Source organism: Charadrius vociferus, unplaced genomic scaffold (assembly GCF_000708025.1).
Source record: "Charadrius vociferus isolate BGI_N301 unplaced genomic scaffold, ASM70802v2 scaffold385, whole genome shotgun sequence".
Classification (NCBI taxonomy): Eukaryota; Metazoa; Chordata; class Aves; order Charadriiformes; family Charadriidae; genus Charadrius; species Charadrius vociferus.
The window spans coordinates 5,247,365-5,264,541 of NW_009648925.1; the positions used below are offsets into that span (position 1 = coordinate 5,247,365).

General features: G+C 35.4%; 1 protein-coding gene across 1 annotated transcript in view; it reads right to left on the reverse strand.

Annotated features, from left to right (window-relative positions):
* Positions 1–569: 569 nt before the first annotated feature.
* The window catches only part of PTPN4 (protein tyrosine phosphatase, non-receptor type 4 (megakaryocyte)), a 70,680-nt gene continuing 54,072 nt past the window's right edge, over positions 570–17,177 (reverse strand). Inside the window, exons 16-26 of the mRNA XM_009887282.1 lie at positions 17,092–17,175; positions 16,951–17,007; positions 15,420–15,576; positions 13,784–13,950; positions 12,272–12,362; positions 12,125–12,186; positions 11,208–11,354; positions 8,798–8,926; positions 7,119–7,267; positions 3,857–3,992; positions 570–1,319 (exon numbers count right to left, since the gene is read on the reverse strand). Coding sequence (XP_009885584.1) covers positions 1,233–1,319; positions 3,857–3,992; positions 7,119–7,267; positions 8,798–8,926; positions 11,208–11,354; positions 12,125–12,186; positions 12,272–12,362; positions 13,784–13,950; positions 15,420–15,576; positions 16,951–17,007; positions 17,092–17,175 — 1,266 coding nt within the window. The 3' untranslated portion in view covers positions 570–1,232. The remainder of the gene's footprint in view (positions 1,320–3,856; positions 3,993–7,118; positions 7,268–8,797; positions 8,927–11,207; positions 11,355–12,124; positions 12,187–12,271; positions 12,363–13,783; positions 13,951–15,419; positions 15,577–16,950; positions 17,008–17,091; positions 17,176–17,177) is intronic.

Here is a 17,177-nt window from a genome sequence, read left to right on the forward strand (position 1 = left end):
GGAATTAAATCGCATCTGATTGTAAGTTCAATTTAATTATCAGTGCTATTAAAGAGTTATGTTCTAATCAAGTAAGACAGATATCTCAATAAAAGGATAAAACAAAGTATCAGCTTCTAATGACCTACCAGCATTTCATAGTAAGCTGCTAGTAAGCTACTAGTTGGAAGGAATGAAGGAATGTGTCAGATTTTTTCACATAATTACAATACAGCAGCATACAATGCTCATTCATTAAGTTGGCAGAGGTGCTTTTGCTACCGAGAATCGCACTCAGGTACTTGTAGAAGGAAAGAGGGAACGGTATTTCCATGACCCCTTGTGGTAACACATTCCAAGCACCAAGGGCCGTTTTTAAAATCTGAACCCATTGAGATAAAAATGACAGGACAATACCACCCCCACAGAATCATGAGTGCCTTTCACTGGATGTACGCTGTAAGTCTCAAGGCACTTAAGGGGTTAAGACATAATGCATGCACTAGTTCCCATCATGTAATCTTAAGTCACACGAATCAGAATACACCAGTGTATGACACACAAGCTGTGTCAAAGAAACGCTGTTTATTTTTTTTCTTAATTTTTATTGTTATTATTTTGTACAAGATGCTGGTAAGTGGGCGTTATGCAGCTACTGCTGGGTTAACACAGACGCCAGCTTTGCTCTAACAACCAGCTGGTCTCTAGTAAGGGTGTAGGACAAAGTGTGCTGCATCAGTAGGCAGTGTGTATCTATCTAGTATCGGCAATATTGCTAATGTTGTAAAAAACAAAACAGTGAAGAGTCTGTACATAGTAAATAAACCTAGCACTGGAAAAAGACCATGGCTTAGTGTATTTTTTCATTTGTTTTTCATTTTAAGAGACACGGGTGTAAAACAGAGTGAAATAATTCCAAGCCTTGTTTGTAGCAATTCGACCAGAAGCGCAGTATATGGCACTACAATGAAATATCGTCGATTACCCTGAACACAATTAGTTCTTTCAGTTTATGTTTTGTCCGGAGCAAAGCACGAAAATAAAGTCTTCAAACAGATGAAGGTTAGAAGAGTTTCAGAGACTGATTTTGTTTCAACGTAAAGTGCAACAGTGCTGAAGTTTTCAAAGTCCTTTGTCAATTCTTTGCTGTACTTCACTATCGTTTCCTGCAAGCAGTATTATGGCACAAAGAATGCTGCCAGTTCAGTATAGAGGACAGGATTCCCCAATTGATATCCTAGGTTTTTAGCTCTTTACTTATGCAGTGATGCTTGTAAAGGTTTAATAAATCCTTCTTCATACACCTTCAAAATAGCTTCACATACAAATCTGTATTGACTCTGAAAAGGAAAGTAGGTTCAGTAAATTGAGCAGAAATGTAATTGAACCAAGTCATTTGGAAGCAGAAAAGGCCTTTTAAGATTTGCCCACCCCGTTCTCTTGACAGGCCAAGAACTGTGCTTCAAAGTTAGTTCAGGAAATACAACACAACAAGAACTTTATATTAGAATGCCTTGTTTCTCAACAGAAGAATGGGATGAATGGCACTTTGAAATATACACCAAAAGTCATAGCCGCAAAACCGGTACCATTAATACAGCATCACCTAGTTAGTAATTTTATGCTCTTCATTTCATTGCTGAAGTTTCACTGACCTGAGGTTTCCACGCACTTGGATTTAGAAGCTATAGTTTCAAAGCACTTTTTCATACTTACATTAATTCTGGCATGTTACTGGCACCTCCGTCTCAGAATTTGATAAAAAAAATAAATTGTTTCATGTTTAAAAAAGCCAGAACTCCAGTTTCTCAACATTGTATCTACCTCTGCAATGTATTCAAGTCTAGCACCTGCATACACAGAGGTCACTAATATTTTGTTTTAAACAAATAATAGTTAAAAACCCTAACACTGATCAAATTAGAATATAATGAAAATAAAAGTTAATAAAATCACTGTTTCATAAATCACCAGAACTGAGTAGTGCATAATGGTGTCCATGATGGTCAGAAAGCCAGCACGCTTGCCTTTTCAGTGCCACTGAGTATGTCAGATCTTAAATGGGCACAGTAACAGATTTAGTAACAGAATCATTATTTACTGTGTTGCTGCATGTATATTAAAATAGTTAAATTTATACATATTTGTGTAAAATACTTATTTTGCCTCCAAAGCTCCCCGAAGGAGACTCTGAACTCTCCTCCTATAGCACACGCAGCAGACACCCATGCATAGGGCCATCTTGTGGACACTGAGTAAATCTTTCAGGAAATGAAAAATCAGGAAGAGAGTGCCAGAAGAGAAATAACAATAGCTAATATTTATGAAATCTTTAAAGAAAACACTTCAAATCTTTTACTATCCCTTCTCCCTCTGATGCAGTAAACACCTGCCTTTCACTGAAGCTTGAAAATTCTTGTTTCTCTTAGAAAAATGAGAACCAGAAGATATTTAGCAAATGCTGTGAAAAAATACAGTTAAAACCCTTACCACTGCACCTCCTACCTTTACTAATAAAACTCTCTTCTTCTCTATGTATGTATCTAGAGAGATATGCTATTCATCCTGTATAGTCATCACAAACAGCAGGAGCAATCCTTTATTATATTTTAATGTATCTCCATCTCCCTCATCCTTCCTGTGCTAGCTGAATAATACAACTTTTTTTTTAGTGGAATATGAATAGTGAATGACAGATGACCTAGAAACGGAGGCCCATATATACTTTTTGTTAATCTGAATATTCTCTGAAGAACAGAAAAGGTTAATTCAGATTTGATTAGAGGAACAGCAGCAGGGACACTAAGATTACTATAATGAGTAACTAACTACCTTCAGGTAATTGTGGGAGAGATTTGATACTAGATCAAGTGCCTTTTCTCCTTCAAAATACTTTCTCTTTAAATGCTATATACTATGACTAAAACTATACAACTGATTACTGATTTAAAAAAAATAAATAAAAAACCACCCAAAGTGGAACTGGTCAAAGCTCGGAACAACCAAGAGTCCAAGCTCTTCTTTTTTTTTTTTTTTTTTTTTTTTTTTTTTTTTAAGACAACACAACTCAATCTTTTGACCCTGTTTAGTTATTTTCTAAAAATGCAAACACAAACTGCTCTCAGACATATGCAACACTGACCAAAGTTTCTAAATCTGTTCTAAAACTTTCTCCATTCTGAAATATAATACATTAAAGCAACATGACAAATGTCTCAAAAAATCCCAAATATTACAGATCCATGAAAAATTATAGCCTCTTCAGATACATAAAATGTGAAGAGAGCACTGAAAGAATCCTGGTAGCAAGTTACTTTATTTAGACTAAATACACTTAAAATTACTTTGTTAATTATTGCATCAGATTTAATTACACTGTTTTTTAAACATATTATTTCTCTGATTATTTCCCTTTAATTGAGTCACTACAGGGCAGAGTTAAGGCTTATTTTCGTTATGACTAAGGCAACAAAATCACTGAATTGCATCACTGAAGGTTTTTCTTGCATGTCTTGAATCCTTCTGTGTTTACCTTTTATACAACCCACATTCTGAACACCTGGAATTAGCCTTCTGCTTTCTCCACTGAGTAATTTTTACACTACTTAAAATTGCCCCTTTTTGACATTAATTTCCAGGTATCCCTGAAACCACTGCTGCTTTTTCAAGTTTTCTTCATAGAAATTTAAAGAATTGCTCCTTTCCAATGGTCTTAGCAATTTATTCCTGCCTGAAGCCAAGTCTGCAGCTACACTGGGTAAAGGTAACCTCTTTGCAATATGATCAACAGCAAGTTTATTAAAAACCTGTCTAATGATATGACGAGGTAATAGGAAATTACTCTTCTGTAACACAGAATAGCAAGCATGATACTCACAGGTGTTTGGATCATCATGGCTCTTTGATCTCTCATGGTTCTTACAATATCTAATGGATAAACAGGCTGATTGCACTCAATGAGACACATAGCTGTCTCCATAGTGATAAGAACTCCTGTCCGTCCAATCCCAGCACTGAAAAAAACAACCAAAAACCCAAAACGAAAAATGAAACAAAGCGTCTGGAATATAGTTCATTCATAAAGACCTTCCTTCTCAAGGATTCTCACGACTGATCGTTATGAATCCCATACTATTGGGGCAGGGGTTAAGACAGTTTGTGTCTGTGTCACTGGAAGCCTCCATCCTGCCCAAAGAGAGCGAAAAGCAATCGCTGCACAATTGTCAATCCCTTGGAAGAGGGACTGTCTTAACCCAGCCATTCACTTGAGCAGAATTTACAAACACGTATTTATTCAGATCATATCAGAAGACGATAACAAAGCACAGAGATACCTAGCATACACTGTGCACTTTGGGTCAATTTGACAGTTACTGGAATGACCGTTACTGGAATGTTGGGCTGATTTGATAAGATCATGTTTATATTTTTGAAGTGATCCATACCTTCATATTTCAGAATAAGGAATAGAACAGTTACTAGAAACCTTTGGAAGATGACAATAATGATAATTTTCTTAGTATTAAAAAGTACAAGAGAGCTCTAACTTGTGTAGATTGAAAAGGAACACGTAACAGCGATCCCTTTCAAGACAAGGAAGAACCACAACATATACATCTCAGAATGGCAAAATTTCTAAGAGAGCTTACACAAATCATCTTCAGCTTAAAAATAAAACGAAACTAAAGATTTATCTGCCTTGTTTTACATATACATAGTTTTCCACAAGTAGCAATCCTCGAAGACTGAATATTTAACCTTGAACTTGATAATCGGTTTCAAATTAAAATTCTTCATATTCAAGAAAATTATGCTGGGCTTTTGAAAGAAAAAACCCCACGATTCTCCATATATGAATACGTGACCAAATCCTTATTTTCAAATGCCAGCATTATTTCAACTCACACAACTAGCATTTCCATCAATAAATGAAAGTGTTTGCTTCTAAATTAGTTAATATAAACATTCCAAACTTTGAAACTTACTTGTTCTGATTTTGAACGATAACTTCAAATTAAGTCTGGCCAAACCACTGATTTAAATCTTTGCCCAGAAGGTGGCGTTAAAGCTACTATATATTTCAGTGATGTCATGAGAATTTTATGAAAAGATGTAAATGTACTGGTTATATAACATTATTCAACAGCATTTTGTATTTCTAGAATTTATACATATAGAATTTATATGCAGAAGTTTTTATCAAATCCAGACAGGAACAGTATCTGTCAAAGAACTTAATGACTCATTTTACAACTTCAAAAGATTCAGAGAAAGGCAACAACAATGATGGAAAGTGTGATAGTTTTCATGCGATAAACGTAAGGTAGGCTATGACTCTTCAGCTTGGAAAAAGAAATCTTTGACCGATGGAGGGGAACATTAAGACAGGACATGAAAACCACGAAGGGCATGGACAGGATGGGCGGCTCACCATCTCATCTTGAACAAGAATTAGAAACTATTCAACTAAACTGGTAGGAGCCTTGTAAAGATAAAAACGAACACATGAAGACAAGCTTGGAAACTAGTGCTTTAAGTAGTTTAACGTAACAAAAAGCTTTCCTACTTCTTCATGATTTTGTTGCTGTATAATCTCTTTGGTTTTGGGGGGGTTTATTTTTAAACTGCTATTGTACAAAAGAAACATCTGCTCTACTAGCTACTTGGATTCCCCATAAAAAAGCTGGTGGCTTAGTTCTGAAAACAAGTTTTACCTTTTTTTTGCACTAATGCCTTGCCCTGTTATACTCAACAGACATTAAAAATAGTGTGCACGCACCATATGGAGGAACCCTTGAGCTACTTCAACATGTCTTACGAGTGGAATTTACTTATACTTCCCAACAGCCACCAAGTTAGGCAAATTAAGTAAATTATGTTTAACTGTGATATTCCCTCTCTTTTCTTCTGTGAAGCATAAAACTGTTACGTTGGTATTGAAATTATCAGTATGGAGCTAAACTGATGCCTCACTGAGATGAAAGAAACTGTTCATACTCTCCAAACTTGTTGTTCCAGCGCCTCTGCAGATTTACACACTTTATATTGTAAAAGTTGTATTTGGCTGATACTTTCACTATTCGTTCACAACCATATCAACCAAAAGTACATTAATAATGGAAACTGAGGAACAATATAATTTATGACAGTGGCATTCTGGTACTGGTTCACCCTGACCAGCATAAAGCAGGCGACAGAGTAAAACCAATTAAATACAATTTCTGATACACAGAGTGTTAAAGAGAGAAAAAAAATTACTTTCATCTTCTTCAATAAATCTCTAGTTCACTTGTAGATTACATAGTCTTTAAATTGATTTTATCCCTTAAACCTCTCAGCTTCTCTCTGAAACAGGAACGATGCACGCCTGACTCAGGAACACTGACTGTCTGGGGAGTATTTTGGAATTTAGAGGTCAAATTTTATTCACAGTAGTGCTCACACAGAATTGGTATAGCACATGTTCATTTGAAGACATCTGGCATTATGCATTATTATAGTTTACTAATTAGGCATTTTAAAGGATTAAGATTTTGAAATTCACTATAGGAATGTAGAATGCTATTAAAAACTATTGCACAAGAAAAACACATTTCATGTGTACATAGAAATCTGAGTAACAGTTATTTTAATTCATGACTAAAGTAAATTGTTCAGAAAAACGTGTCATCTTAATGTATGTATCAAAATATCGCGTAGCATAAGACTGCAGACTTGAGAGAAAGTGTGTCTTATTTGATCATTGCACATACCACCCACGTTTGGTGCTATGGATTATTTATACAGCTATTGTGGAGTTTTGTAGAACAGTCACCATGAGGAAGATGCTCCCAAGTATCTTTTGCCATTTCCCTGAATTATTATATAGACTGTGAGCAGAGGCTTTTTAACTGTAAACAAAAAAAAACCCCAAACCAACAAAATCCCCACACAGATCAATGTGTGTAGATACTCATAATTTTGCATATGGAAACATGATTACGATTTTAAGTAATTGTTTAATTTAAACGTTGAGTTCTCCTGTCATCCCCAAAGCAGATACAATTACATGTTTATTTACACAATGAAGCACAGAAAAGCTATTTGATGATAAATAAGTTCAGTTTGATGATTTAATAAAGTTGGAAAAAAATGGATACCTGCAATGAACAACAACAGGTTCTTCTCTGCCAGCCCTCTTCTTTCGCACAAGACACACAAAATCTAGGAAATCACTGGAATCGTCGGGAACTCCATGATCAGGCCATGCTATATACTGGATTTGGGTTAGTTGACGGCTTTCCTCTTTCTAATCAGAAACGTGAAGTTTATTCAAGTGTAAGTCAAGTCCCATTAAAAAAAAGAAAACAAACAAAAACCAAGCCAAAAATAGTAAAATAAAATAAAATAAGAAAACAATAAAATAAAATAAATTAATAAAAAATTAATAAATAAAATAAAAATAAAAGTGCATTTACAGCAACTTGTACTCGTAATAAAAGTGGCTTCAGGCAATTAGCAGCACTTTATTAGTGTTAACCATTGCTCATCCTGGATTTTATAATTACTTTTTCTCTTAAAAATAAAAAAAGTAATCCACAAATGTTTACATCTTCAACAGGTTAAAAAAACCACACGCCATGTAAGAGCAAACAGTTCAAGGATACCAGTGATCTATCAAACACTAGATGTACAAGCAGGCGGTCAAATTTTTAGCAAACAAATTTAACAGAAAGAGGTACTGCCTTGCTAGGTCAAACGCCAGAACTGGGATAGGAGGGGAGAGGCAGGGCCTTCAGACATAAAAGCTTCCTTCAGGCTCCGTATGAACAGCAGCATTGTTTTGCTTTATCTGCACCTCTTAATTTTATCCAGCGTACTACACACAAGATGCAGAATGACTTCGTTTTCCACTCCCTCCTGTCCCTTGCTCTAATATCACAAACATGATCTGCCTCTGGTTAGTGGAGGGAACGCGCCATACAATCAGCAGTATTTCAAAGAATAGGATTTACAGTACCTTAAATAACCTTTAGGCAAGGAATAATTTACAGAGGTTCCACTGCTGATAACAAATGAGCAATTGTCTTAACGGGTCACAGGGAAGGAATTTTAACTGCAAATTGACTAAAAGGCAGCTCTCTAAAACTGGCATCTCATCTGGCAACCCAAGCAGTGAGAAATGAGTACGTGAACTAAATTCCAGATATTCATTTCCAAACATTCCTGAGACTGAAATGTAAGCTGGCGAGGCTCTGAAAACTACACACACCCTGAAAATCATGCAATGCATGTTCAAGAAGGTCCTTGTTTACATGTAGTCACCAATCCCAATTCACCTTTCTCTCAGCAGGATTTATCTTCTATCTACCTCCACATATTCTCCGAGATGGAATTATTAATAACTGTTTGCTTCGACAAAGACAGATTTTCAGTTGCAATAATGAAATACATCTGTGTCATGTTTTGAAAACATCAAGGGAATAACAAGTTTCTCAACTTCTTTAATTTCTCTTTTTCTTTGGCCAGGGTATAAAAGACACCACTAAAGACTTTTAAGACAAATAATACATCTTTTATGGGATTTAAAACCAAATAATATGATTACGGAAACTGAACCTTTGTGATAATTTGCTAGTGAAAGGTTCGTTATCATTCTAAGAGCAGAGTTTATACTAGGTGACTACATGGCAATATAAGTAGTTTTCTAAAGGCTTCTAGAAATTATCATTTATGTGGATATGCCACCAAGTTGAAAAGAAAGTCTGATTAAGTAGGTTTTAGCTAGTCTGTGAGGATTCCACAGACTAATACTTAAAAATATATATTATGATTTTACCTCCAGATTAGTCAATGTCATTTCTCGAAAGACATAAGCAGGATTTCCTTCTTCTGAATGGCAGGTAATCTGGAAATTCCCATAAGATGAGCTTCCTGATGGCTCTGGCCAGTACTGATGGCATTTAACCTAAGATGAACACAGTTTTAAAGATGCCTGTGTTTGAATTCAGAATACTATTTTCATTTTCTCTAGTTTCCTTACACCTTTGTTCATTAAAGTCTATTTTGATCATTTTGTAATCACTGTTAATTTACTTACCAAATGGACTGTATTACTCATTGTTTATAAAATAAGGTATCGCAGAGATTTCCTGGTTCTCTTTTCAAGAGGACATATGCACCAGCTCTTGAGGTTAGTTTAACTGAAGATAGATGCCTTTAACTTTCATTACGATTTTAAAAGTGTATCGATAAATATTCCATCTTAACACTTGAGTGACAAAGATACTGCTTTATAAACATTTCTGACCTCCAAAGCACATTTATGTGGGAAAAGATCAAATGAAAAAAAAGGCGATAAGCAACAAAAAAGTTGCTAAACTAATGCAGAAATTAGGGGGATGCAGATGGTGGACTTGAAAGACTCTTGATCAAGTCATCAAATGTGACTGAAAACTTCCAACACTAAGATTTTCAGGTATACTGATGAAACGCCTAATTACAGAGGTCATTTCAGCTCAAGTGTACTTTTGTTTTTCCAACCCACCTGGCGATTCTTTAAGAGCAGCCAGATTTGCAGACTTCCTGCTCCACTGAGACACCCCGGCATGCAGTGGGATAGTGATGTCAGTAGCCTCATGATCAGCTTTAGAGCAGGGAGTCTGCCTATGGGTATAAGACAGATAAGTCCTTTTATTTCATTACTAAGCAGCTCTCCAAAGAACTCCACAAATGTCATTATTGAAGGGGTGGGGGAACCTCAGAGAACTGCTATTGCAAGTCTGTTCTTAGCAGATCTGCAAAGAAAACTCAAATTAAAAGGGCACTTGTACTGAAATTCCCTCTAATCATGTTTATTTGGGGGCAGGCAACATCATGTTAACATTGAGTCACTGAAAAATGCTTTAAAAACGCTGCAACTCCCCTTCAATTATTTTAATTATATTTAGAGGCCTGACCTCCCAGGAAATATGTGGTTATTAAAAAGTTAGAATATATACAGACAGATGAACTACAGTCTGAGTTGACCAGAACACCCACAACCTGCTATAAATCCATCTTCAAAAGAAATCCTGATTGTGGAAAAATTCCACTGAACTATTATTCCAAACTGTCATTTCTGTCCACGGTCCCATCCATCCAGCGCTACTGTGAACACTCCAGACTATAAACCCACTAACTCTGGAATTACACTGTGTGTATGATCAGATTTGATTGTTCTGCCTGTCTCCAAAGGACAAAGCTGCATAACAAACAAAGCTAGTGAGGAGAAACTATAGCTTAAAATATCCCAAACAAACCACAACATACGCAGCACCATACACAATTATTTTTAGTAATTTATAACTGATTACTTTATTACTAGTAGTCTATTTTTACACATTTTTGTATGGAAATGACTTAAAGGACAAAGATTCTTTCATATGATTAAACAAATGTTTACAGCCACAGAAGAACATTTTATGAAAAATTATTTCAAACTTATCAGGGATTCTATTAAAGACAGCCATGCAGGAATGGGATTGTAACACTACAAAGCTATGTTAGGCTGCCTTAAAAAATTAATCTCTCTAAAAATATCTCTCTACATATCAAAGAACTAATCTACCAAAACTGATGAAACTTCTTGGAGATCCTTCATGTGAAGTTCGGAGAAAAAAAATCCTATGAAGGTAAATTCTAGCTGCTTTTTACTTTGTAATAAAAAAATCAAACAAAGCAGCCTAAAAGTATTTTAACAAATATGCAAAGACTTCAGTGTATTTCAGAACTGAATGAAGTTTAAATATTAGCTACGTTAACAATATCAGAAGGTTTAAAATGTAACCATCATCATTGCAACAGTACTAGGAATGTACTGCCCTTATGAAAAAAGTCATAGAATCATACAATAGTTTGGGTTGGAAGGGACCTCTAAAGGTCTTGTAGTCCAACCTTCCCCTGCAACGCGCAGGGACATCTTCAACTAGATCAGGTTGCTCAGAGCCCCGTCCAACCTGACCTTGAATGTTTCCAGGGATGGGGCACCTACCACCTCTCTGGGCAACCTGTTTCAGTGTTTCACCACCCTCATTGTAAAGAATTTCTTCCTTATCTCTAGTCTAAATCTACTCTCCTCTAGTTTAAAACCATTACCCCTTGTTGTATTATATGTAATAATAGTATATTCCTCTAATCTTTTAAAGGCTAATCACCAACAGGTTTTTAGAATATTATGCAAGCAGTATTTAAGGAAATCTTTTACTTACTCTGCCCCGTTCAACTTGAGTCGTTAACATTACAACCATAGACGAGCCTTGTTCCCAAGTCATCTGCCAAAAATCAGGACAAGTGTTCGGTAATGGACCTTGACAAGCAATGTACTGGTTTATTATTGTGGAAGAAGGGATTTCCATCTAAGAGAAGACAAAGTCATTATTTTAATTCTTACAGAAAATGTAAGTCAGGCACCAGACATTTACTGTTTAGTAAGTAATATATTAAAAAAGCATCGACTACATTAATTCTATTTATTATAAGTTAGTAAACATGGATTGGCACAGACAAAAATTCTTCCAAGTGTTTCACGCACAGAATTATTACAAAGATCCAAGTACACTTAACTTATTAACTGACGGTTATGTAGTTGCCATAATCAAGATTAATGGTCGAAAAAAGAAATGATAGACCAGTTGGCAAATAATTCAGATGCAAACATTTCACGCTCTGTGGATTTCTGACACTAGCTTTAAAAATACTGATCTTGGAATTTAATTTAATCTCTGTTTTTTGTTCCTGAAAGGAAAAGTAAGTACCTCTAATTTTGTCATTACTGACAATGGGAAGGAAAAAAAAAAAAAGTGAAAGGAAGTGCTGCCAGATTAAACTTTACTGATGTTGAACACAACTGCCACATTAGTAAGCAGTAAAGAAGAATTAATTCCTCTGGTAGAGGACTAGCTTCTCTTAGCAGTTTTTGTTTTTCTTGATTTATAAAAACACCTGCCAGACAGCACTAGCAAGTAAGTATCTCTACAGTAAATTTCAAACCATCTGACTAAACGTTTATCAGCCATTCTAGTCTGAACTAGATTCATGAAAATGTTTCTATCTTTAACCAACTTCTCCACTGAAAAAACTGCAAAATTACTTAATGTCAGAAACTCTTTTGAAAAATACTACTCACATTTATATAATTTGCATTGATGTAATCTTCATTACTTTTTAAAATAACCCGTGTAGCATCATCTGAAAAAATTTTCAGAAACATGTTACTTATTTACTAACCACAGTAAAATACTTTTAGAACACATATACAAACACACATACTTACAAGGCGAAATGTCTCTGTATCTATTTTTGGAAATGTTTTGAGGTAATCTGGCACAAGACATTGTCATTCCAGGCTTTTTCCTATACAATTGCTAAAAGACAAAACTGATGGTCAGGCCATAATAGATGCAAAAGACATGTTAGTATATTATTTGCCTAGAGGTACTTTCTAGAGCAAACTACTGCACAAAGGTAACTTCAACACGCATGAAAATACTTTTCAAAAGAAAGCACTATGAACTAGGTACGCTGAAAATAATCAAGACCTCATCACAATTTGTTTAAAGACAAATGGAACGCTAAACTTCAAGCTTCCATAAGAACACTGATCCAGAGAAAAGTCAATATTGTACACTGGTAAGGGAACTGACTGACACTCCCCGTGGTGATTTGGGGCAAGCAGATTGTATTGTCTATAGGCATCTACCTACATTGCAGTTTTTTTACTTTTCTTTTTTTTTTTCCCCAGATGTCCTTCTGTATTTCAATAACCAGAGCAAATCCTGGGCTATCTTACGCTTTTCCTGAACAAAATCACCTTTAAGAAGTTCCTGCCCTCTCATGCCTTAGCCATGCGCTACCACAACCCTTGTGCTAAAATGCTGTATTAGTGAAATGATCTGGGTTCAATAAAAGGCACTTAACTTTTAAATATTGAGCCTGTTTGGGAGATTGAAAATGTATGGTTAAGGAGGGATTTTAAAGCACTTTGAGAAAATCTTCTTTTTCTATATATAAAAGTAAATTTTACCAAAGTTCTTAAAGAATAGTATGAAAATGTATTTTATAAATATACATTGTAATACATAATACTAGGTCTCCATTTGGTGAGGAGTTCACAGAATTCACACTGCTGTGTTTTACGGATCTCCTGCTTCCTGCTTGAGTCACTTGATCTCATGCATAAAAGATGGAATATGATGAAGGCACAACTGGGAGAAAAAGACAGACTATAGCTATCAGCACCTTAGGATCCCAGAGGAAGATCACTGTTCTTCTGAAATATGTCATTAAAAAAATCAACTACTTATAAAAGACATTGTTACATTAACCCTTAAGATTAGGGTTGCATTTTCCATTGGTAATTTTATCGTCCCTCATTGAGACTGTCCATAAAATGTCAACAGCTCAGCTGTCATACAGCTTCTACAGTAACTTAGATATGGAATGAAGGTCTGAGCACAGAACACATATTTCGGTATACATTTTTCTGTCTTCACCTCTATGGAAGTATTTTACTAGCACAGGTCCCCGATAACCACAAAAAGCTGCAAGTAATCAATAAAGCAATTTATAACAATTGACACTAAAAACGAATATTAGGATTATTCTATGTGCATACAATACAAGATTGGATTTTTTGTTGTTATTTTTCTTTTGAGAGTGTAAGACAATTGCTTTGCTTCAAAATGGTGACTCTACTGAAATGCAACTCAAATCTGCTCTGCTTAAAATAATCACTATCCCAAGAGACTTGGAACTTGCACACAGCTACAGATGACACAGTACTCACATCAAACTGAGCCAAAACAGTTCCAGTGATAAGCCCCTCTGCTAGCTGAATCATGGATTCCCTCAGAGCATTATCATCTTGATGGACACCATCAAGTGGAGATTTCTCAGGGATGTACTGGAAGTCAGGCTCACTCTCCAGCTTCTCTTCCACAACATCATAGACAGCTATAACAAATAAAGGTGTGAATGCTCTGACTGAACGTGCTGTTTGGCAAGTGAAGCTAACTCTAAGTCATTTATTTAAAACAGCAAAAAAGACAAGTGTTTCTCCTGCAGAAAAATTCACATTTATTAAGACACTGATTTTAGTCCCCATAAGCAAGGGCAAGCAGCCTTTACTGATCATTATTAATAGCAATTTTAAGTGAAAGCACATCACTGACTGCTAAAATTTTGATCAAAACTCATGTTATACCATACCTTGTCTAATGTACCTCCCTAATCTCAGATTCTCACATCTTGCCTTTCAAGTCACTATAGTTGTATTTACATTTTTACTTTAAATTCACTTTGAACAGATTTTAGACTTCCGTAATTAGGGTAAGATGTGCAGACCAACGGAGAAAGTGGCATTAATATATGCCATTATAATGGTAACAATGCTGTATGCACGTCCTGCCTATAAATAAACGGAAAAATAATATGCATCTTCTACTACATGTAATAGAGACACACGCTGTCAAAAGCCTGGTTTTAAATATCCCATGACCACGAAGGAGGAAACAGCCAGCTCCTCACTTCCACAACTCAAACGTTTTTATCCAGAACACAAAGATAATCAACACACAATGGGAAACTGTTTTAGTAAATCTGTAAACAAAGCTAACAATTTTGTCCGAAAAAGAAAGTAAGCACACAAAAGCTGTACGAGAACTTACCGAATGAGAGCACAAGTGAGTAGTGCAAACAAGTGAATAAAGGAAAATTTGTTTATGAGGTGGCTGAAGTACTCTCCTAAAGTAATCTCAATTATTCCGATTAAACATCTTTATTTCTCATTTTGCTTTTTCCTCTGCAACTGTACTATAATTGGCATGTGCAGCAAAATTAAATCCAATGACCATTTGCTGGCAATGCTTCAACACTGTATTTCATGACTATATTGCACAAGCTGTTATTTAGACTGCATTTTTAGTATTTTCTTCTATTAAGCCTCCTCAAGTAGAAATGTCATTCCGGAGTGTTTTAAAAACATATGGAAGGCTTTTGCATATATTGACCTTCATAGTCATCCAAACACTGGGTGTTTAGTGAGGGTTTGTTTCTTTGTTCCTGTTTGGTTTTTATTTTCCTTAAGGGAATAACAGCAACCTCAGAAACTGCACTCAATATCCATATAGCTTTCTGGACATTTTTATCAATGAGAGTCAGAACAAAATTTAAATAAGCTCTCTGCTAGAAATATTTGATCTCTGACTTTCCTATTAATTTTCAACACTTAGTTATGCACAGCTCCTTAAGAGTATGATATGTACAATTTATTGTTTTGTTGCAATTCCTTTTCAAGCAAGGGAGCTCGTTCTTACAAAGATGTTAAGCATCCCATCTCAGGACAGAAAATGGAGGTTAGAAAATGAAAGCAAGCTGTGGATTTTTATTTTTTTTTAAATTATTGTTATGGAAAAATCACTCACCATTGGGTCGAACTAGGAGCACAAGTTCCCCTGAGTGTCTCTCACAGCTAGCTTTAATAAACATAACAACTTGATCATGGGTATGTTCTGCTATATCCCTGCCGTTAATCAGTACAACCTGGTCCCCTTCATTCAAACGAGGGACACAGAGATCAGCCTGCAGAGCGGGGAAAAAAAAAAAAAAAAAAAAAAAGAAAAAAATCTGTAAAACAAGCCATTTCCAATTTCTCACCTTAAAATAGCAACTTAAAGTAACTATACTTGGGGACTTGAATGCTAACAGCCTAGTTGCTATGGTTGCTGCACTGTATTCAAATGACAAATTTAAGTGTTACACAGTACATAAGACAGTGCCATTCACATGAACAAATCAATTTGCAACTGGGAGGTGACTGTCATTGTAACATGTCTTTCACCGGCTGTTACTCCACTCCTCTGGCTGAAGTAGAAAGCTCCTCTGTTTCAATCACATTTTGTATAGGCAATTAAAAAGCGGGATGTTCTTATCTTTGAAGGCAAGGGAGTAACATGGCAAAGCCTTGTCCAAATCAATTTCACAGGCTTAAATGCTTCAGGTGTGAAATACTCCTGTCATTACAATTGCAATAAGACAAGGATTGAAGACAATGCACAAATCCCAGTGAGAGGAATCAGGTAATAAAAATCATTATTGTAATCATTATTATAAGCATTGTTGCAGAAAAGAAAGAGCACATGCCATCACCAAATATCTCCTCCTTAGGTAGTGGATGCTTAAAGCATTCAGCCAAAATTATTTATGTTATTAAATATTTCAGAGATAATAATTAAGATGGACAAGAACAATGTTCTTGGCAAACATTTCAATAGTTTCAAATAGCCAAAAATCGAAAGCTGTACTTCTTGAATTTTAGCAAATAAACAGTTCACTCTACTCTAAAAAGTACGAACAGAGCTGACTCCAGTTAGCTGAATACCGGGTCAGTATGTTTTGCAATCAACTAACAAAATATTGTACCTAGGTTTGAAGACACCATTGATAGTCCCTGAACACCAGTAACAACAGACAATCAGACCCGATGAATGATTCATGATGTCTGATTTTAATCTAAACCTTGGCTTTATTCAGCTACATCTGTCACTAAAATAAGAGAGATTTGCTATTTTAGTTATTTTTAACATACTAAAAGGCTCTTTCAATATATAATTTATGTGCAATTATATGAATGCCTATATTTAAAAAAAGCAATAAAGTAAATGTATTTTTAGGATAACACAGCTCAAGAAACAGTGCATACTGAACATCTATAATCCTGTAATTTTCAGGAACTAGATTTTTGTCTCAGTAAGAAAAATATATTTTTGAGGACTGAAGAACTTTTAAAAATATGGTATGTAGCCCCATCGAATTCTTCCTGTGCATAATTTGCTTTGTTAGGATAATGTTATAGCACAAACTAATTTTCATAGGCAACTATGCAATAATTTACAGTTTTGAATACTTCAAGATACACAGATATTGCTACCAAGTTTGGGTTTTTTGGTAACTTACAGGTGTTCCTGGAGCTACCCTGGACACTATTACCGGCATCTTCTGATCGTATCCACCCTTTAAAAACAAATTAGATTAGTAATAAATCACAAATGTCAGAAAATAATCTTAATAGACAGGAAGGGAATAGATGTATTGTACCTTTACATTGAAGCCAAACCTTCCATTTTCATCTGGTTTCATTCTGATCATAACAAGATTGTCGTGGGGGACACCACCATTGGGCT